Below are 22583 nucleotides of genomic sequence, written 5' to 3' on the forward strand. Positions count from 1 at the left end.
CTTCTGGAATGCCAAAGGATTCCTCAGTTCTGCTTCGACTATATTAAAAGAGTTACCCCTGAAGATAGCCACAAAACTTGAAATGAATTGGGCCAAATTGCAAGTATCACGTTCCTGGAAACTCATTGCAATCAAAATGGTTTCTCCCCAAATTTCAAGTCCAAAACTAAAGCAAAAAAAAAAGACACATTCTCCGCAATCACTTGTGAAAGCAGCTAGGATTCACTCGCTCCAAATGCCCACCAATGCATCACAGCAGGCTTAAGAAAGCAGAAGTGGTTTTGGTACAAATGGAAAAGGAAGTCTGCTTCAGGATTAGGAACATGGCACATGAAAGCAACACTGTCACCCCATTTTCTGCAATTCCCTTTCAGCACTTTGACAGTTCAAGGCTGCACTAAGCCAAGACTGGCACCACTTATTAATTCTCATCTGTAAGCTGGCAGCCGTTCGTGATAAATAATACACTATTTGCAAAACAGCTCAGGGTATTATGCAAATCAAACACTACAGTACTGGAAACAGCAGCCACCAAGGCCCACCAAGTATTTCACATGTAAAAAAGCAGCCAAATGATAGCAAATTGGCATTCAGAACCTCTAAATGCAGTGCTATTTTTCTAGAAAAAGAGGTACCAGAACTCCCTCGTTATCTCAGAATGGCAATGGCACCCACCTGAGAGGTGAGTTCTTGCGAGTTCCAGCTGAAAAAAAGCCCCGTCTAAATGGATCCAGCAAATATTGTCAGTAGGTCCCAGAACCAACTGTTGTGGATGGCCCTGATCCATGGTGGTCATGCCTCTGCTCTTTGCAGGCCCCACTCTTCTCCTACCTTGTATCCTGAACTCAGGAATAGGGCTGGGCAATATATCAATATATCGTTCAAAACGGTTTGAAATCCATATTGTGATATGGGTTTAATAACTTTTGACCTGACAATATATCGCAAATCATGGGGTGGGTGGGTGGGTGGGTGCATGTGCTATGCAAAAATCACAATGTGGGGGAAACCATGAAGCCAGCCAATGCCTCTACATAGCTCCATCCTTATTTCAGACATTGTGATATATCAGTATAAAGCTCATCTCGCTTTATGGGCCGAGGGAGCCGGCGTACAGCTTCTGGGTCATGTGGCCAGCATGACTAAGCTGCTTCAGAGCAGCGCACGGAAACGCCGTTTACCTTCCCGCCTATTTAACTACTTGCACTTTGACGTGCTTTCGAGCTGCTAGGTTGGCAGGAGCTGGGACCGAGCAATGGGAGCTCACCCTATTACGGGGATTCAAACCGCCGACCTTCTGATCAGCAAGTCCTAGGCTCTGTGGTTTAACCCACAGCGCCACCCGCGTCCCTATACTATATACTATATAAGTATAGTATTGTGATATTTGGCTGGTGATACATCACAATGCCAAAAACCAGATATCGCCCAGCCCTACTCAGGAGACAACTGGGTCTCCACTGAGTCCGGCCCACGCCCATGACACTTCAGAACAGAATCTTGAGTTACTTTAAGACTTCACACAGTGGAGGCATACTATACATGCTTCACAAGCAAAAGATCCTCAGCATCTCCCAAGTTGGGATGGCTAGAGAACTGCTACCAGCCAGTGTGGACTGTACTGAGCCCATGTATAAAGCAGCTTGTTGTTGTTGAATACATTCAATACATTTATTAAATTATTTATTATTTATTAAATTTGTATACTGCCCTATACCAGCAGGTCTCAGAGCAGTTTACTGGATATGCATGACTATTTATTATTAAATGGTGTTATTCTATTCATGTATGGTCAGCTCCAGACACGAACGCGTCCAATGACTTCTGGCCATCTCACAGCAGAATGTGGATTCCCTTAACCATTTTCATTCCTCCCCCACGCACAGACACACAGACACATGTAACTTTCAATCCCCAACTCCCAAAGCAAACCTCCAATTACAATCTCCCGCATTCTTCCTCCCAACGCTGGCTTGTTTCTTGATTGCTGCCATTGTCTCTACTGTTCCCCTTTCCCACCGCCTTCCTTCTCCCCCGAGCAAATTAATCAGCTCAAAATAAAAACAAACAGACAATAAGCCAAAGCTAGACAACAAGGCTAACCACTGTTTGCTTATCAGTGAGGTTTTATGCACCAAGCCACACTGAAAACATTATGTGCCTTCTTTTTTAAAACAAATAAACTGGTTGGGGGAGATAAGCACCATTAATGTATCCGACAGGGAACTGCAAAAGACTCTGCACTATCAGATTTATTTCAGCCCCTCCACTCTAAAAACTCCCAAATACCAAACAAAAATAGCAGAGTTGAAAGAAATCTTTCATAAGGCTTCTTCTTCTTCTTCTTCGATCACTCGTAGCTGAGTAAGATTGTCTTCCATAGACGTGGTTTTAACAATGAGTCCATCAGTGACTGTGGAGGCCAATTCTGGATCCACACGTCCTTCCACAGTGGAGATATTGGTTTCCGGGTGGGAGTTGATCACGGTGTGGATTTGCCAAGCGTGCCTTCCTCTTAGAACATTTCTCCCTTGAGTTCGAGTGTCTTCAAAGCCCATGACACCTTTGGTAAAGGCTGTTCTCCAACTGGAGCGCTAGCAGGCCAGTGTTTCCCAGTTGTCAGTGTTTATACTACATTTTTTTAGATTTGCCTTGAGACAGTCTTTAAACCTCTTTTGTTGACCACCAGCATTGCGCTTTCCACTTTTAAGTTTAGAATAGAGTAGTTGCTTTGGAAGACGATCATCAGGCATCCACACAATATGACCAGTCCAACGAAGTTGATGTTGAAGAATCATTGCTTCAAAACTGGTGATCTTTGCTTCTTCCAGTACACTGATATTAGTTCACCTGTCTTCCCAAGTGATGTGTAAAAAATTTTGGAGACACCATTGATGAAATCTTTCCAGGAGTTGGAGATGGTGTTCATAAGTGGTCCATGTTTCTCAAGCATATAGTAAGGTTGGTAGTACAATAGCTTTGTAAACAAGCATTTTGGTATCTCTGCGAATGTCCTGGTCCTCAAACACTCTGCACTTCAATCAGGAGAAAGTCGCACTAGCAGAGCTCAGGCAATGCTGGATTTCGGCATCCATGTTGTGGAAAAGATAACTGCCTAGGTAGGAGAAGTGATCAACATTTTCCAACGTTACACCACTGAGTTGGATTTGTGGCACTGCAGAGGGGTTATTTTGTACTTGTTGATGCAGAACTTTGGTTTTTTGGATGTTGAGTGATAGGCCAAGCTTCTCATACCCTGGGATGCTGTGGGAAACACTAGCCTCTGTCCCTCTTTCCTACCTCCCTCCTTGGATGCCCTCTTGCGTCTCTGCCTCTCTATTGCAGCAACCCTGGTGAACGTTACCTCTGGAGCTGGCCAAATGATGCTTCCTAGGCCCCAATGGGACAGTGTGAGGAGGCATCTCTCTTTGAGGCGGGGGGGGCAGCTTATAGGACTCCTAAGGTGAGGGGAGAGGACAGGAGGCTGAGGGAACCCTCCACAATGAAGGGTGTTCGAAAAAGGGTGAGAGGCTGCCAGCTCTGCAGGCAAGAGGTGATAAAACTGGGCTCCTGAGCCCCACAGGGGTGCCACAGAAAGAATGTAGTTGGTTAAGTGAGCTGTGGAGTCAGAAAGGTTGAAAACCTCTGATTTTAATCATTTATACAGCACCTAACTACAATCACAGAATTGTAGAGGTGGAAGGCTCCCCATGGCCATCTAGTCCAAGCCCCTGCAATACAGATCTCTGCTAGCCAGCCAACCTCCAAGACACCTTCCACCGTCAAACAGCTCTTACTCTCTGAAAGTTCTTCCTAATATTTAGCTAGAATCTCCTCTCTTATAATTTGAATCCAGTGGTTCAGTTACTACCCTCCGGAGCAGCATAAAACAAGTCTGCCCCATCTTCCACATGACAGCCGTTCCCAGCTAAAAATCCCAGAATTCCCTGTGAGGCAGGACACTCTGGGAATTGTAGCTCTCTGAGCAGAAAAGGGGATGTTTTAACAACTCTCAGCACCGTTAACTAACTAGAGTTCCCAGGATTTTTGCAGGAAGTCATGGCTGTTTAAAGCAGTATGATACAGCTATAAATGTATAGTGCAGGTAGGGCCTTACAGAGCAAAAGAACAAGATGTCTCTTAGGCATAGGGCACACAAGAAGAACATACAGATCTCCTGCATCACACATGTTTTCCACCAAAATCAGGGTTATAGCCACTGGTATTTCTGAGGTGCAAAATAGTGAATACTCTGACAGACAACTCTACTGATGGACCGTGTTCTGCAGGAGCCAATCAAAAGCGAAGGGTGCCCCAGTATCAAGTCACTCATTGAAAGAAAATGTTTAGCAGTCCCTCAATCAAGACAAACAACTCTAGTGTATTTGCAACACCAACTGGCTAGAATTGGCTCAATCTGCTCCTGGCACAGAGGGAATCAAGCTGACCTGGATGAAGCTAAGCTTAGTCGCCTGGTGGGTCCCAGGACAATGACACTCTATTGGAGTTATTTTATTTGAATGGGGCTCCATCAGGATTGTGTAACAGGAAAGTCATCCATAGATAGATAGATAGATAGATAGATAGATAGATAGATAGATGGATAACTACTACTATCTATAGTCTGGGGGTGTACCTGAGATATTGCCTCAGGTAACATATGCCCACTTGACCGCTTTGATCTGCACAACTGGCACTGTTACAAATGCCATATAATGCCCATTCTGCATTCATAAGAAATTGATCTTTTTAGTGTGGCAGCACCTATACTTTTGAACTTGCTGCCTGCTGACATCAGGCAAACACCTTCGTTGTACTCTTTTCGGACCCTGTTAAAAACATTTTTTGCTAGACAAGCCTACACAGACATGCAGAATGTTGACCGGTATGTTAATCTTTTTTCAAGTGTATCACCCATTTTAACTTTTTTTAAAAAAATCATTGTTTTGAACTGTTTTAACTGACAATTTCATTTTTTATTCCTCTTGTACACTGCTTTGAGGTTTGTTTTTACAATCAAGCAGTGTATAAATTATATGAAGTAAATAAATAAAGAGTATGAGAACATCCTATGCAGCAAAAACCTCCCCTTTGATAGTAAAAGCCCTGCATGCATAAAAAAGTGAAATCAATGTGGACAGATGGGGAGCGGGGAATAGGCAAGGAAGAAGAATTTTATCGTTTCCTGCTATTATACTGCACTGCCATCTTTGTGCACATGTGTGTGTAAAAAAACATCCTGGCTGTGCAAATGAAAAGTGGCTTTATTCGGCCACTTTTTCCTGGCATAACTATTAATAGACACTATAACAATTATCTGCACATAGGGAACGCTCTCTCTTCCCTGCTCCCCTAAACTTTATGCTCTCACACACAAAGGTCTGGCTAATCATTAAAAGCATATAGGAAATTTCCTTTATTATTTGAGTTAGGGAACAACACTTAACAGCAGGAAAACTGTTTCATGTCAACAAGTGTTAGTTTTAAATAGAAACTTTGCTTAAGGGTTGCATCAAACTTTCTGCACGCTATAAAAACTCTTACTGTTTTATGCACACAAAATCAAATGAGCAAGAGCTGATCATAAGTCAAAAGTCATTTATAACACAGAAATCCTTAAAAAAGGGATACACAAAAAACTCTTAGTGGGCATCTTTGCCTCCCAAGTGAAATATTAAATAACATTTGTATGTTCTAATATATCTGGGTAATGTGACTTCACCTCAACAGCATTAGATCTGCCTGCATGTGATGAAATTGTGGGAACTCTACCAAGTGAATTTCCTCTTGCAAGCCATTTCATTTAAGAATGTAATTAGAGTTAGCAGTGGGAGCTGGCCAGCTTCCTCCCTACACATGAATTTGGAGTTGCTGTTACAGAATATGCATACTCAGTGCTCAGCAAACTTTGTGGGATGGAACTTTTATTAAAACCACATCTCACACTTGACACCACTGATTTAGGAAGTTTCCAGTGAGGGACAAGAGAAGAGTATAAGCTGCTTCTTCTACTATATGGAAGTTAACAACAGGTCAACAAAAATGGATTTTATGTACTCTAATGGTAGCCAAGAGACCGATATTGATGAACTGGAAGAATAAAGACATTATCTCCTTTAATCTGTAAATTGATAATATGATAACACTTGCAACTGCTTGGATAAATATGACAATTTTGGAATGAATTTATACAAAATGTAGTAAGCCATTAATATTCAGTGGCGTGGCATGTGTTGTCAGCTCCCGGGGCAAGGCAAGTAATTTGCGCCCCCTAACCTGTGGATTTTAGTAGGGGCAGAGAGCTGCGAGTGCAAGCGCCCCCCCAGATGTTGCGCCCGGCCCCCCTGCACCCCCACGCTACGCCACTGTTAATATTTACATTAGTATTAGTATAATAATATCAAATTTATAAAAGAATGTATGGGTTTGGGTTAGGGTATTTTTGTTAATATTCATATGTTTTTCCCCTTTACACAGTTTTTTTTCTTTTTGTATCACTTTATTGTTTTATAATTTAATTTTTTTCAATAAAGTATCAATTTAAAAAGTTTACCTCCACATAAAAACCCAAAGATAACCCAGGGTGGTTATATAATGTATCTGCCACATTTTGTAACCAGAGCAGGGGGATCTGCAACATTTTGGTGTTAGCAGTGGGATCTGCTATACCTTACATGGCTCAGGACCTCAGTACCTTAAGGACAGCCTCTCCCCATACGGACTGGCCCAAACCCTGCCCTTGTCATCTGAGGCCCCTCTTCGTGTGCCTCCCCAATGAGAGGTCCAGAGGGTGACAACATGAGAACAGGCATACTCCTGTAGTGGCTCCCCGTCTGTGGAATGGTCTCTCCAGAGAGGCTCACCTGGCGACATCATTACATGTCTTTAGGCACTAGGGGAACACATTCCTCTTCACCCAGGCCTTTGGCCATTAAACAATCAATGCCCTTTAAATATGGAGGACTGTATTATTACTATTATAATTTTCTGTGATTGTTTTATTGATTTTTTATTATGTTATGTAAATTATGTTTTTAATGCTGGAATATTCAGATGAAGGGCAGTATATAAATTACAATAATAATAATAAAGCAAAAGTCATGCATTTTTCAAGAGGCGAGGAATCCTTTAGTGAGACATCCCACCCAATGGGTTCCTTACTGTGGCTTGTTTAACTGTTTTATTAAAATACACTGCTGCTTTTCATAAAATAGAACAAACACTTTTTTTGCATCTGGCAAATACTGGAAGGCAAAGTATTGCCCAAGTCCTGGGAAACCTCTTCTCAGTTTCATAGTGACAATACAGATATAACACTGGAATTCTCTTAACAATGGCTATCGGGGCCAGGCTAAGAAATGGAGCACACATGATGGCTGAATTCACAAACAATAATACGCCAGAAATCAGTCTCACAGGTGAGTAGCCACAGCACTATTTATTTATTTATTTGCTCAGTGTTGGTTTCATTTTCTAACTCTTCCTGCCTCTCTTCTCTGTAGCCTGGTAAGCATGTGGGGATACGGCACCAAAACAAATGAGGATAATGGTGTCATTGGTAGCAAGAAACCATTGTTTACTCAAGCAAAGAATCATTTGCCAAATTAAAACAATGTTTTCATCTTCTGGTTGATAGACCATAAACAAACCATAATTAGTTGGCTATACAAACCAATCAGTTAAGCTACATAAACCATGGCTTACCACTGATGTCTTAACCAGGCCACTTAGCTTAATCAGGCTAATAGAAGAAAGCACAATCATAAGTTGCTGTGGTTCCTACTAACCAGCTTCCCTCTTAACCAGGGTTTGCTAACCAGCCTCAAGTCCTGCTTTAAAACAGTCCAATTAGCATTAACCATGGCTAGCTTCGGTGACACAACACACAAGGGAAGAAGTATGGAGGGAAAGAGGAGAGGAAGGAAATGAGATTGACGATGCCAGAACAAAGTGCTGAGTTGTAAACAGCAATTATACCCAGCTGGGAATCTTCCCTTGATGGTAATCAATGTAATGCTTTACTGTGATTAAGGTTTGCAAAGGGAAATATGTGATGGAGAGGCTTGAAGCAGGAAGCATGCATGACTTCTATGGTTACAGCAACACTTCTATGGTTAAAAGATCTCCAACGTTATGTCGCCACTGACCCATAGAAGAGAAAAAAGGAAGTGTGTGCTTAGCCTGGGAATCATTTGCAACTAAAATTCCTTTCCAAGCTAAGAATAAAACAAAAGCTTCCCTTCTGTTTCACAAATCCTTTGCAAATCAAATATTTAAGTAACTGACTTGGAATAGATGCAGATTAGGAAAAGAACGATATTCCACTGGGAGAAAACTGCTAAACCAATTGCAAATGCAACAATGTCTTGTTTACTTCTTGATTCTAAATGAATCCAAGGAGACAAATGATGTTATATGTTGTTTTCTGTCTGCTAGATTCAATGAATAAGTCTCTCTTTCCAAAACGAAATGGATGAGCTTAGAGGAAAGTGAGTTGGGAGCCAGATGATGCATACTGGTCTAAGAATGGTGATCACTAGGGATATAAACAACTGCTGTGCCCAGAGCCACTGACATTTCATTTGCCACATCAATTCCAAAATAAAAAAATGAATAAAAAGATCTGGATCCAAAAGCATTAAACAATAGGGGAGTGTACATCCAAAATGAAACCATTAGTTAATCTTTCCAAATGCCCAGAAATGATAAAAAATAGCCAGAATACAGAGAAAACACAGATTCATTCTTGCTGCCTACATTGGAAGCATTGATTGAAAGAGACCCTGCTCTGGAGCCCTAGAGAGCCACAGCTGATCAAGTGTGGACAACCCTGGGTGATGGTTTGGTGTGGTCTAAGGCAGCTTCCTATGTTCCTATGAACTGGCAACTAAACCCTGAATCAAAGTTAAGCCAATTTAATAATGAGTATGCTTGAAGGAAACAGGGAGCAAGAATTGGCTTTCATGCTATGGTGCTCAGGCACACAGACACTTCTAAGAGGGTAGTGAGTGAGCAGCCCTGAGCAACTCCTAAACACCTATTCTGATGGTTTGGGGGTGTTTTGGGGGTGCCTAGCAACCACAGTATGTTGCTCACCAACCACTGCTGTGTTGACCCAAAAGGCACTGGAAAGAACCATTGCCAAGAACCATTGTCTCTAGGCAACAACCATTCATTTTCTGAAGTGCACTCTTTCATTACATTTTTCCAAAGCCCCAGTGTTGCCCCTGGGAAAGCTCAACTTTCTTATTTCCAGAAGTTGTGTTCCATCTGTGTAGATCTTCCAAATTCTGCCATTTTGTTCTTGAACTACCACAACGCTTATCCCTCTAGGGAGGGACCATAACACAACAGCAGAGTATATGCTTTGCATGCAGAAGGTCCCAGGTTCAGTCCACAGCACTTCCAATTACCGTATTTTTCGCTCTGTAAGACGCACCCAACCATAAGACGCACCTAGTTTTAGAGGAGGAGAACAAGCAAAGCGGGAGGAGAAACGGAAGGGGCTCCTTTTCTCCTCCCGCTTCACTGAAGGGGCACTGCGCAGCTCTCCCTCTCTGCGCACCAACCCCTCTTGCTCTCTAGGCTTCAGCGAAAGCTCCCGCTGCGCTCCAGAGGCTTCGCGTTGCTTTCGCTGAAGCCATGGAGCCTGCATTCGCACGCACACACATTTCCCCTTAATTTTTGGAGGGAAAGTGCATCTTATAGAGTGAAAAATACGGTAATATGCATGCCAGGATAAATTATTCCCAGGCAACCTTATATCCTCACACTTTTGTTATTACAAACTAAGTACAGAGGTCATCCAGAAAGAGACATAAATGTGAGTTTGAACAGAGCAATACTAACCTAAATGCAAAAGGGGAAGAGGATGAATCAAATCCATCAGAATGTTGTTTACCCTCCAGAATGAAAGAAGCTTGCATTGATCTGGGCCATTTTGTGGCATTTTGAGATTAAAATGTGATTGCACAGAGCACTTAACAGTGGTTGCTTCCCTAGAAAAGATGCCAAATACTTTTTGTCATATTCAGAGTATGTGGGGAGGGGGAGAAGGAAGAGAGAAATATCTAGGTCAGCCATCCACATACATCTGTTGCAAAGAGGCTGGCAATAATGTCATTTTAGCACTCTTTAGGCTTCAGCTAAGCAAAGAATTCGCCACCCCATAAGGCAATTTCATTCAAGCCTGTTAGCCCCTGTTAATGACCATACAGTAGCTTGAATAATGAACGTGGCAAAGGCAGTTGCTTATGAAATCAAGTCACACAATTAAATACAATTTTATGGATGTGCTTTTCTTCTTTAAAATTCAGGTGCCTCATTAGGAACACTGAAAGCTGGCAGTTGCTTTTTAGGCGTTCAGGCAACGGACATTCCCAGCCGCACCTGAGGATGCCAGGAGCTGAACTTGAGACTGTCTGCATCCTAAACACTACCAACTGAGCTATGGCCCGACCCCATGTTTAGCTTTCTGATGCTGCAAGGCTACAACTCCCATCTTCCCTGACCATTAGCTATGCTGGGTGGGGTTGGTAGAAACTATAGTTCAACAACATCTGAAGGGAACCATGTTGCCTATCACTGGTTTAGATCTTGAAATGTTCCGTCTCTCCCTTCCCTATCTGCAAATTCCACTGTTCGGGAAGATTGGGAGAAGGGGACCTACAGGGAAAACTACATTCTCATTCTCATTCTCATTTTCTCTCTCTCTCTCTCTCTCTCTCTCTCTCTCTCTCTCTCTCTCACACACACACACACACACACACACACTTAAGTGACAGTATGGAAGCCAGTGCAACTAGAATAAAAGGCAATCGTGTTCCCACTTTGCTCCTTTTAATGTACCATGAGCCAAGAGAGGGTTCAGCCTGTCATACCACCATCAACATCACACTCATCTCTTTTAATGGCCAGAATGAATCTGCACCAAGGCCTCCAGTGTAAGAGAGGCATAGACTGCAAACGTACATATACATAATTTCAACAGCAAGCTTGCTGTGGAAGGATATTCACAGCGTTTGCAGCAGACATGGTGCACACGTCCTAGTAAGGCTGGATGAATCCATCAGTTTCAATTTCTCTCTCATTTTTTCCACATCAGTGTTCCACAGTTTGTACAACTGTACTATTTATTCAGTTTGTACTATTTCTTCAAGAAGGTGCTCATGAAAATTCATTCATTCAACCCTCAATTTAATTTCAAACCAAATCTCAGTGGTACCACTTCCTGTTGGCCAGAGGGAATGTATTTTCCAATGCCCTTCCTATCCTGCACGCCAGCTGTTACTGGATTCAGCAATGGACTGCAAAATCCATGGGATTCTGCTCCTGCTACAATATCCTGCAAGACAAACAAGCTCAAGATTCTGTTTTAGACCTGTTGAAAGACGACACAAGGCCTTATCTGGCCTGACATGACACCATAATCTTTGTTTACACCATCCCCCTTTCAAAAAGAGGCTTCCACCCTCAGTAATCTTTCTTTCTGGACAGAAGCAAGAAGGCATAATAAATCCTATCAACATGACCAGATGCAAAAAGCTTGATGCAACGTGAAAGCATAAGCAGCTGTTTCCTTCTGTGCTAATTGGCAAGCCACCCCACAGGCTCAGCTGAGCAGTACTTTCATCTAGGGAGGGGCCCCAGCAGAATCCCAACATTAAAGCAATCCATAAAATTACTTTAGCTACGAAAATAGCACTGGAAAGGTTTTTAAGAGGCATTTCAGCTACAGGAGCACACACACACATCTGCAGACAATGCACAACCAGGCTTCATCTTGGTTGTGTTATCACAATGCACTTAAGAGACATGGAGTAAGAAGGGGATGGGGAAACAGATGGGGGCTACACTCTTCAGCAAGTGGCAGGAATATCTGAGGAGTTATTCAGGATTCAGACAAGGCTATTGGGCATGTAACAGTACACATACATACAATATTTGCCTTTAACACTACAACACGGATGGGGAACCTGAGGCCCAGGGGCCACCAGGCCTCTCTCGCTCTGGCCCTCAAGAATCTCACTAGACCAGACACCTTTGCCAGCCACACCCATGCCTCCCAAACTACATCCCTCACTGGTCCCACTTTGTACCCTCTGAGTATTTTTTGCCTGGCTGGATGGTGACCTTGAACTGCAATGCCTCCTGCTTGCCTGGACACTAGAAAGGGAAAGCAGGTGGAGAAACTAGCCCACTGTGGAAAGAAAAGAATCCACACATTTTTGCTCTGCACACTTTTTCCATGGAAATGATGAATACCAATAAAACAGGAAAATAATATGTGATGATGTTGTGTGGACGACGCACAAAACCTGCATGCATGGGCAGCATCGAGTCCACAATAAACTGCTGTGTAACAGCACCCAAAGATCTTTGTGACACCTTAAAAGCAGCAGGTCTCTTACGGCATAAGCCACTTTGACAAATGTATCTCCAATGAATGAACACTACCATGAGCAGGAATGTCACAGCTAATTTGCATGAGTTAATCCCATAAAAGCAATAATTTCCATTCATTATGATGACAGATGACAGGGTATACAATATATTCTTATTGTGAAGTCAGACAGAACAAACTTGAGTCAGCTAGGTTGGGGGGGGGGGAGAGAAGGGCGTGCACAGCACATGCTTTGCATCTAGAAGGCCCCATGTTTAGCGAGATTAGGAAAGAGCCATGACCAGAGACTGTGGAGAGACTCTGCCAACAGAGTAGGAGGCACTGCAAAACTGGACCAATAATTTGACTCAGCAGTACATCTGGTAGATTTAGATGAGAAGGAATTCCCTGTACAGTGGTGCCTCGCAAGACGAAATTAATCCGTTCCGTGAGTCTCTTCGTCTTGCGGTTTTTTCGTCTTGCGAAGCACGGCTATTAGCGGCTTAGCGGCTATTAACGGCTTAGCGGCTATTAACGGCTTTAAGAAAAAGGAAACAAACTCGCAAGAACTCGCAAGACGTTTCGTCTTGCGAAGCAAGCCCATAGGGAAATTCGTCTTGCGAAGCGACGCAAAAACCGAAAAACCCTTTCGTCTTGCGCGTTTTTCGTTTTGCGAGGCATTCGTCTTGCGGGGCACCACTGTAGGTGAGTATGCAAAATAACATGCAAGTGAGTGGACTGGCGAAAGAGGGACATTCCTCTTCCAACAGCCCACTGTTTTGTGCTGTTTTCTGAAAGGGATCCTCTTATGATCCTTTAGGGAAGGCAGAGTTGACAAGATGTATTGGTGCTGCCCCCCTAGCCACTCTGAACCAGAATGGAGAGGGGTGATTTTTGCACCCTCCAGGGATTGCGCCGTTGGTGGTGGCCTACCTAACCAACCCCTAGGTGCACCCCTGAGGGAAGGAGCCAAGCTCAGTAGCAGAGAACCTGCTTTGCATGCAGATGGTATCAGGTTCAATTCCTGGAATCTGCAGATGAAACTGGGAATGTCCCATCTAAAATCTGGAAGGCTGCTACCAGTAAGTGTAGACAGATAAAAGGTAAAGGACCCCTGGACGATTAAGTGCAGTCAAAGGTGACTATGGGATGCGGCACTCATCTTGCTTCAGGCCGAGGGAGCTGGAGTTTGTCCACAGCTTTCCAGTTCATGCAGCCAGCAGGACTAAACTGCTTCTGGCGCAACGGAACACCGTGACGGAAACCAGAGCAGACGGAAATGCTGTTTACCTTCCTGCCACAGCAGTACCTATTTATCTACTCGTGCTGGTATGCTTTCGAAAAGCTAGGTTGGCAGGAGCTGGGACAGAGCAACAGGAGCTCACCCTTCTGGCGGTTCCCTCATTGCGAGAAGCAAAGCTACAGGGAACCAGGCAGAGGGCCTTCTCGGTAGTGGCGCCCGCCCTGTGGAACGCCCTTCCAGCAGATGTCAAAGCGATAAACAACTACCTGACATTCAGAAGACATCTTAAGGCAGCCCTGTTCAGGGAAGTTTTTAACGTGTGATATTTTACTGTATTTTTGGTTTTTATGGAAGCCGCCCAGAGTGGCTGGGGAGGCCCAGCCAGATGGGCAGGGTATAAATAATAAATTATTATTATTATTATTATTATTATTATTATTATTATTACTGTCAGGCCGATTCGAACTGCCAACCTTCTGATCGGTAAGCCCAAGAGGCTCTGTGATCTAAACCACTGAGCCACCCACTGTGTAGACAAGACCAAACTAGTTGAAGCAATGGTGTGACTTGGTATAAGGCAGATCCCTATGCTCCTTCTTTGTCTTCAGGCTGGTAGAAGACGTTGTTTCTTAGCAAAAAAGAAGAAATCAGGCTAGGAATTTGTGGGCTTATTTACAAGGTTGGCTTAATATGTTCATATGAATAAATTATGTTGGAAGCAGGGTTTAATAAATTATTTTTTGTTCATTTGTAATTGTTTCCAGTCCTCTTGACAATGTTAAAATTAAGGGCTTGAGTAATGCTTTTCAATATATGGGAAAGGTAAGAATTTGTGTGAGAGGGTGAGCTCCCGTTGTTCGGTCATGGTGCTTTGTTGCGCCAGAAGCGGTTTAGTCATGCTGGCCGCATGACCTAGAAAGCTGTCTTCGGAAAAACACCGGCTCCCTCAGCCTGAAAAGCAAGATGAGTCGAATTTAACTGGACTTAGCCATCCAGGAATCCTTTACCTTTTAATATATAGTTACCAGAAAGCAATACTAAAAGGTGTGGGGCAGGGAGGATATCTCTGCATGCAATCCATCTGCCAGATTTTTTTTGTTTTTTATTCCACATAGCTTTGGCAAACAAATGCCTCTTCAAGTTCAGATAAGTAAAAGTGCAATTATTAAAGTGTTTTCATCCCTCAGGTAATAAAAAATAAATGTGGTTATATAACACACAAACAAATGTAAACCAAATCAAGTTAATGAATTAATGTTTTAAAGTGTGTCAGGGCAGACCAAAAAAATACTTTGGTGCCGGAGGTGAAAAGAGTATCCAGTTTCAATTCTTTCCCATTTGAACAACATGCGATTATTATGAATTTTGTAGAAAAGCAACTAACTCAAGACAATGTCCATAGGACACCAAAAAATTGACCTAAATCCAAAAAAAAAAAAAAAAAAACCCAGGATCAGCATCAAATTCAGCATTTACCATATTGGCCCAAATATAAGCCACAGTTTTTCTCCAAATTCTGAACGTGAAAAGTTAAAGTAAGGCTTATATTCAGGACCATACGCCGCAGCGCAGCTCCCCCACGGAAGCAGCCCAGGAGCGTGGCCGCTGGCTGCTCCAAAGCCTCCCCTGAGCCGTTGGAACGAAGGGAGGAGTCACGCCGCTTTGACAGCAGCCTCCCCCTTCGTTCCGACAGCCCCCAGAGAGCAGTCTGAGAGTGTGGGGCAAAGATGCGCAGCCCGCCTGCCGCCCCAAAACCTCCCTCGAGCCGCTGGAGATATGGGGGAAGTGGGGGAAGGCCGCCGGCAAAGCGACTCCCTCTCACAGAGGGCAGCCCGGGAGTGCAGGGCAATGGTGCGCAGCCCACCTGCCGTTCCCAAGCCTCCCCAGAGCCGCCGTAAAGAAGGGGGAAGGCCGTTGACAAAGCGGTGCAGCTCCCCCTCCCCAGAGAGCAGCCCGGGAGCGCAGGAAAATGGTGTGCAGCCTGCCCAGCGCGGCTTATATTTGGGTATTTTAAAGGTGCGGCTTCTATTCGGGTGCGGCTTATATTCGGGCCAATATGGTAAATCTAAGCAGCCCTGGAATAATGAAAATAGGAGTGCAAACCTTAGTTACAGTTCGTCACTTGTCTGGTGCAAAGTAAACTAAGCCCAGGTTTGAACATAACCCTAAACCAAACCATGGCTTAGCTCCAGGTAGCATGGCAGTGATAAGGAGAGGGAAATAGGTTCTGCAGCCATGACCTTTACTCCAAAACCCCCCAGTTGCTCAATTCTGCTATGTCAAGGTTTGGCTTAGCACTATGTGTGAACCAGGCCACAGAATGTCAACAGATTATTTTGCTTGAAGCTGATGAAAGGAAGAGTTTGCCAGCTTGAATTTTCAAAGCAACAGAGATTAAATTCAGATCACCTTACCCCATATGTGCCCAGTCCACTGCTTGGATCTATGTACTGGCACTGTTACAGGTGACACAGTTGTAAGAAATCAATCTTTTAAATGTGGCAGCACCTACACTTTGGAAGTCCCTGCCTAGTGACATCATTGTACTCTTTTCAGCACCTTCTTAAAACATTTTTGTTCAGGCTAGCCTGTGCAGACACATAAATGTTGACATGTTTTAAACCTTTTTATTAATAATTAAAATTATCTTTAATTGTTCTTAATTGTTTTTAGTGATAATTTTAATATTCCTTGTAAAACTTTATAGGTCTATATAAAGAGCCAGTGTGGTGAGAGCCAGTGTGGTGTAGTGGTTAAGAGCGGTGGACTCATAATCTGGTGAACCGGGTTCGCTTCCCCGCTCCTCCACCTGCAGCTGCTGGGTGACCTTGGGCCAGTCACACTTCTCTGAAGTCTTTCGGACTCACTCACCTCACAGAGTGTTTGTTGTGGGGGAGGAAGGGAAAGGAGAAGGTTAGCCGCTTTGAGACTCCTTAAGGGGAGTGAAAGGCGGGATATCAAATCCAAACTCTTCTTCTTCTACAATCAAGCGACATATACATTTTGTTAAATTATTATGTATTGGGAAGCCAGATTTAAGTTTCCACAGGAAAAATAAAAGATTCTAATTCTAATTCTAATGCCTATATATACACACACCCTTCAAATAATGTAAACTATATACATTTTTATTTAACACTGGAATTAAATTAGGATTGTAACAATTTTAAGATTCATTAAAACAGAGCTATATTTTATGTACCGTGATGGAGCAAAGTATAAAATAGAAAAGGGAAGGGAAATCTGCAACTCTGCGTATGTTTGCCCAGTATCCCTGATTCATTCCAAATTCTGCAGAAATACATATCTTATGATATTTTGCAAGTTACCAAAGGAAACGCAATTGTTTTTGTTTCCCCAGATTTATCAAAGGTGGAGTCTTTTGAATCTCTGCCTACCTGGAAGGCATAAGTATCACCATGTGCAAAGTGTCAACTTATGGATCACACCTCTGAATCTGCTAGAGAAATTCAACTGCCTACCAGCTTCTGTCTCACATTACATTTTTTTCCCTATATAGTGTCCAGAGGCACAGGTGCCTGGAAGCCCATAAACAGTAACATCAGGGACTAAAAGCAACCTACAGTAAATGGGCAAGTAGCATCAAAAGCCAGCAGCCAAAACAGAGGTCTCGCCCTGCAGTGCTTGGACTACAAATCCCATCCCATCAGCCCCAGCAAGCATTGTTCAGGGTTGATAGGAGCCGTAGTTCAGCGACGGCCAGAAGACACCGCATTGGCCATCTCCAAGCTAAAAGCTGATCATGGTGAGCAAACAGTTGCTCAGTTGTCAGTGTACTAAATGGTTGATCCCCATTTCAGGTCTGGAGGAAAACCATGAAAATATGAGTAAAGACTCATATATATCAGGCTGAAGACCTAGGAACCTGGAGAGGTCTCTTTATAGGCCAGGGGTATGCAATGTGGTGTCGCTGGACTACAACCTCCATCAACCCCGGCAATCTTGGTCAATGATCAGGGATGGTGGCAGTTCTAGCTGAGCAACATCTGAAGGGCACCATATTTTCTCTACCCAATATGTACGACGTCTGACTAGAGTGAGGCTCACATGACTGAGCCACACCCCCACCCCAGCTGCCTTTCCCTTCTTGACACAGCAAATGTGTATGGAGTGGGGGGAGTAGAAAACCTTCCCCCCAGCAAGTCTACCCAGAAATATAATTTAGTTATGTATAGTTATTTTAAATTTTGTGATGATTTTATCAGTGTTACTATTGAGAGTATTTTAGATTGTTTCTAAATTAATAAGTGAGACACATGGGTATCCGGGGGTGTACAAGGGTGCCAGACCTCACCGCCAACCCCGAAACTATTATCCCTAGATTTTCATTTCAAATGAATAATGTTCTAGTATTCTGTAGAACCAGAGATACAAAACAAAATGTATAGGCTCTGCTCGTCTCTAATTGCAAAGGCAAGTGGATGCTGCAAATCAGTACATCTGGGTCAAACCGAGGTCCTGTTTGTGAGGAAGAGGTCATGCACATACAGCCCTTTCTAATTAATGCTTTCCAATTAACGCTGAATTAGCAGCTGCTAGCGGTGTGGCTAGTGGGTACTTTGATATCTGGGGTCATGAACAGCAGTCTCACTCTTCTCAATGTCTCATCCTCCAGTGCAAATATGCACTGGAACAGCTGCACACATTGGTACAGTCACTTTCAACTCAAGCTCTTTCCATTCATACCTATGGCAGCAGAGTCGGTGGGTGAACATTTATTTCCCAGCTGCATAGTGTCTTGGGTCTGGCACTGACAGCCAGTGACCCCCTTTGAAGTTAGGGAAATAATCTGTGGCAAGGTTGGAGGGAGCACAGTGTGACTTATGCCCCTTCCTGGGCATTCCTTGGAACTTTTTATAGACCGGGAGTTGAGGAGCCATGGAAGGTGGCTTAGGAACAGTGAATAATATCAGTCTGACTTGAAATGTCTGGCTATAACATGCATTGGGTTAACCAATAAATTTTTACTTGACTTGAAAGGTTTATAAAGTCTGCCCTAAGTGTGGCTTTTCTCTGCTCAGCAAAATCATAGGTTTCCCATAAGGAACTTCTGTAAATGACAGAGCTGCCTCTTCTTTAATGGATGGGCTGTAATCTTCCCCCTAAGTAAAAGTGACTGCAAACACAACCTGAATCTGCAAATAAAGTTCTCTGATGCCTTCCCAGTAAAATGTGCAAGAGAAACTGACACCCGCCAGTTGCTGTAGGACTAGAACTCCTTTTTATCATCATCATCAGGTCTCAGGGCAGTTACAACATAAAATCAGAATATAAATACAATCCCTGACCACTGGCCATGATGGCTATCAAGCTCAATGTGAACTTGAGCAGAGTCTTGGAGTATTTTCTATTGGTAACCTTTTTTACACTATAAAATCAATTTCATGCCCAGTTTCCATTGGTCACACCCCTTTATTGATATTTGTAGCTTGTTTCAACCAGAGCCTTTTCCTCATTTGTCCTGGAACCAGCTTGTGTTCTCTCTCTCTATTATTATTATTATTATTATTATTATTATTATTATTATTATTATTGAGGACCTTAAGGTCCATATATAGCAACACCCTAGAGGTCCTGGGCCCTAAGGAAGTTAGATTAGCCTCAACCAGAGCCAGGGCCTTCTCAACACTGGCTCCAGCCTGGTGGAATGCTCTGTCTCATGAGACCAGGGCCCTGCAGGATCTGATTTCTTTCTGCAGGGCCTGTAAGACAGAGTTGTTCCACCTGGCCTTTTTAAAATTGTATTTTAATCAACTTGTTTTTATTATTGGTTGTTAGCCACCCTGAGCCCGGTTTTGGCTGGGGAGGGTGGGGTATAAATAAAAAATTGTTGTTGTTGTTGTTGTTGTTGTTGTTGTTGTTGTTGTTGTTGTTGTTATTATTATAATACCTTGAGTTAAGAACTTAATTCGTTTTGGAGGTCTGTTCTTAAGCTGAAACTGTTCTTAACCTGAGGTACCACTTTAGCTAATGGGGCCGCACAATTTCTGTTCTCATCCTGAATCAAAGTTCTTAACCCAAGTTACTATTTCTGGGTTAGTCTGTAGCCTGAAGCGTATGTAACCTGAAGCGTCTGTAACCATAGGTACCACTGTACAAGTATTGGTGTTAAGCCTATTACATTTATATTTGATAGAGAGCAAGGTCTTACTGATCATAGTGGTGCCTCCAGCCAGGGCTGCTTTTGTTCCTTGGAAGAAGTCATCAGAAGAGGTCATCCCCTGCTCAGGCATCTGGAAGCGAGTGTGGACATCAATTCCTCCAGGGATCACCATCCGTCCATGAGCCTCAATGGTTTTCACTCCCCCTGGCACAATCAGGTTTTCTCCAATTTGTCTGAGAAGAGACCATTTGCGCAGAGTCATACAAAATGTCATAACCACATGGACAGAGTCAAGCATATGCTGCCTTTAGACCTCCAGGTATAGGGTGCTATATAAATTCAATAAATAATAAACTTTCATCAGGTGTCCCTCCAACCATATTTCAAGAACTTTCCAGCAATGCAACTTCTGTGCTGTAACATGAACAGAAGCAGGCTTCTATAAACTTCTATAAACTATAGGAGTTGCAACATGGTATACAGTATTACTGAAGCTCTGTGGGATCTAAATTCTAGAAAAACCAAGTTTTATACACATCCGTTCCTCAATAGGACAAAAAAAGTAAGCCACATGAAGGCCTTGGTAACAAGTGACTAATAAATCTAAGAAATAATCATTGTTGCAGTTGAATAATGTGTTTTGTTTGCTTTGGTTGAGATCAGAGAAATGTGCGTGCGCAGGAGCCTCTCAGCATACTGTAGTTAGAATGTAGCCTACTGTACAAATATAACAATCACATTCATTGCCCCACCCACTTTTTCCTCTGGCCCCACCCACCACCATCATGTGGTCCCTGAAAGGTTCCCTAGAAGGTAATGTGGCCCCCAGGCCCCGGGGTATAGGAGAAACTTAGAACTTTCTGAAAATGACTTGAAACCTTTCAGGTCTTTTCATCCAAGAAGCATATTAAACCTACCTAGACAGTTGCTACCAAACTTCTGCTGCGAACTAATTTGCTCATATTTTAAAGTTGTTGTTGTTGCGGGGGGTGTGTGTGTGTGTGTGTGTGTGTGATATTATAATTACATGTCTGTCACTGACTACTCTTACTTTAAATTCTGAGTAAAAGAACAGATGTGTTGAGCATGTAGCCAAGATGTGTATCCATGTTCCCTCCTTTCTCCTACGCAAAGAAAATTTTATTCCAAGGAAGTCTGGAACATGTTTTTATTATGTCAGAAAGTATGTGCTGGAAGAAACTCTCTTAAAACCTGGATCCGACATTGTCAGAATCACCCTGCTGGATCCAATGGATTTGAGGTGGGGCTCCCAGCCCTACTTCAACAGTGCCATCCTATGCATGCTTACTCACAAGTAAGTCCCACTGAGCTTAGTGTAAGTGTGCACCAGATTGTAGCCTAAAAAGCTTGTTCCACTGACAACCTATAGCTCAGAAACTAAAGTAGGCAAAGCTACTGTCGATGAGGGGATGAGTTTGCAGATAACACTAGAGAACAAAAATAGTATTATTATTATTATTATTATTATTATTATTATTATTATTATGTGGACACCGAAGCCAAAAATGCTTAGGAGAAAGGGAAACACCCAAAAGCACACTCAGAGCAGTAGGAAGGGATCAGAGTGGCACAGCAAATGCTTTCCACACAAAGGCTTTCAGATTCAGTTGCTAGCATCTCCAGTTAAAGAAGCCTTCCTGCAACTTGGTGCCTCCACATATGCTGAGGACTACAATTCCCATCAGCCCCAGACAGAACAACCACACTCTCTGGCACCAGGTTGGAGAAGGACAAATTAAAGGAGTTCTGGGAACAAGTGATGGGAAACGCTCTGCCCAAGATCCTAAAGAAAACTTCTTGGTCCCCAGACTCCAGTGAACTGCAGACTCCACTACCCCTAACCTTTGCACATGCTGGCTGAGGACAATGGGGTTGTATCCCAACAACTCAAGGTTGAATGAAGGCTGCTCTAGAGCTTCAGCTGATGGATCGGGACCTACCACCAAGCTACAGCTTAATCCAAGGTGGGTCACATTCAAGAATATGGTAAAAAAATAAAACAAAGTAAGAAATGAGTCCTCAAATGAGAGAGAAATGTTGGGAGAGAGGCCACCTCAGCTAGAACACCAAGAGTCAGATACTGGGCAGCTCTCCAAGGTGTTATGCCCTTTCTCTCTCTCCACTTCCCTAAAGGCAAGGTGGTTCTTAGGTAGCTTCTTAGGAGAATGGAACCCTATGCCCAGTTTTTAGACAACCCCAGAAAGCTGCCAGTTTTGACCTTTAAAGCATTATATGGTTCAGAACCCAATTATCTAACAAATGACTCTCCCAACATAAACCTACCCGGACCCTACGATCACCAGCTAAGGTTTTAAAAACAAAAACACAAAAGCCTTGCTGAGTTGTCCTCTGCAATTTCTTTTATGAGATTTTACATTTCTGATATGCAACCCCACTCCAAAAAAAATATTACTGGGTACTTACTTTATCAAGCCATCTTCCATGTAAATGTCTGCATAGAAAGACTGGTCATCATTAACAATTTTACCACCCTTGATCAAAAGACGATCACTCTGAAACAAAGAGACATCAAACAATGCTTAATTATTGGAAGACAAGTGTACAGTTAAATTAAAAAGTGTACAGTGTAAAGTGTACAGTACAATTAAAAAGCTGCGGCAGGATCTCTCTTTGAATTATTCAAAGGCTGTTTCATATAAACAAGTCAGCTACAACACTTTCAACTGGAAAGATGAAATGATGCTTCAGAACCACAGAACCTTTCGTCAATGTGACAACTGAAAAACAGTAAAAATTAGGTTACACAGACAGAGTTTGTATATCTGTTTATTAAACAGCATCCACCACCAATT

The 22583-nt window shown here is 43.0% G+C and overlaps 2 protein-coding genes across 5 annotated transcripts in view; one reads left to right on the forward strand and one right to left on the reverse strand.

The window, feature by feature from the left end:
* LOC310750701 (uncharacterized protein) overlaps positions 1-22583 on the forward strand; it is a 735887-nt gene that overhangs the window by 264535 nt on the left and 448769 nt on the right. The gene's annotated exons all lie outside the window — the stretch shown is intronic.
* DPYSL2 (dihydropyrimidinase like 2) overlaps positions 1-22583 on the reverse strand; it is an 89440-nt gene that overhangs the window by 29479 nt on the left and 37378 nt on the right. For all 4 annotated transcript variants that reach the window (XM_083588611.1, XM_083588612.1, XM_083588614.1 and 1 more), the window contains exons 2-3: positions 22195-22283; positions 19798-19982 (exon numbers count right to left, since the gene is read on the reverse strand). In XM_083588611.1, coding sequence (XP_083444737.1) covers positions 19798-19982; positions 22195-22283 — 274 coding nt within the window. The remainder of the gene's footprint in view (positions 1-19797; positions 19983-22194; positions 22284-22583) is intronic.

Source organism: Podarcis filfolensis (genome assembly GCF_964270895.1).
Source record: "Podarcis filfolensis genome assembly, chromosome: 15".
Classification (NCBI taxonomy): Eukaryota; Metazoa; Chordata; class Lepidosauria; order Squamata; family Lacertidae; genus Podarcis; species Podarcis filfolensis.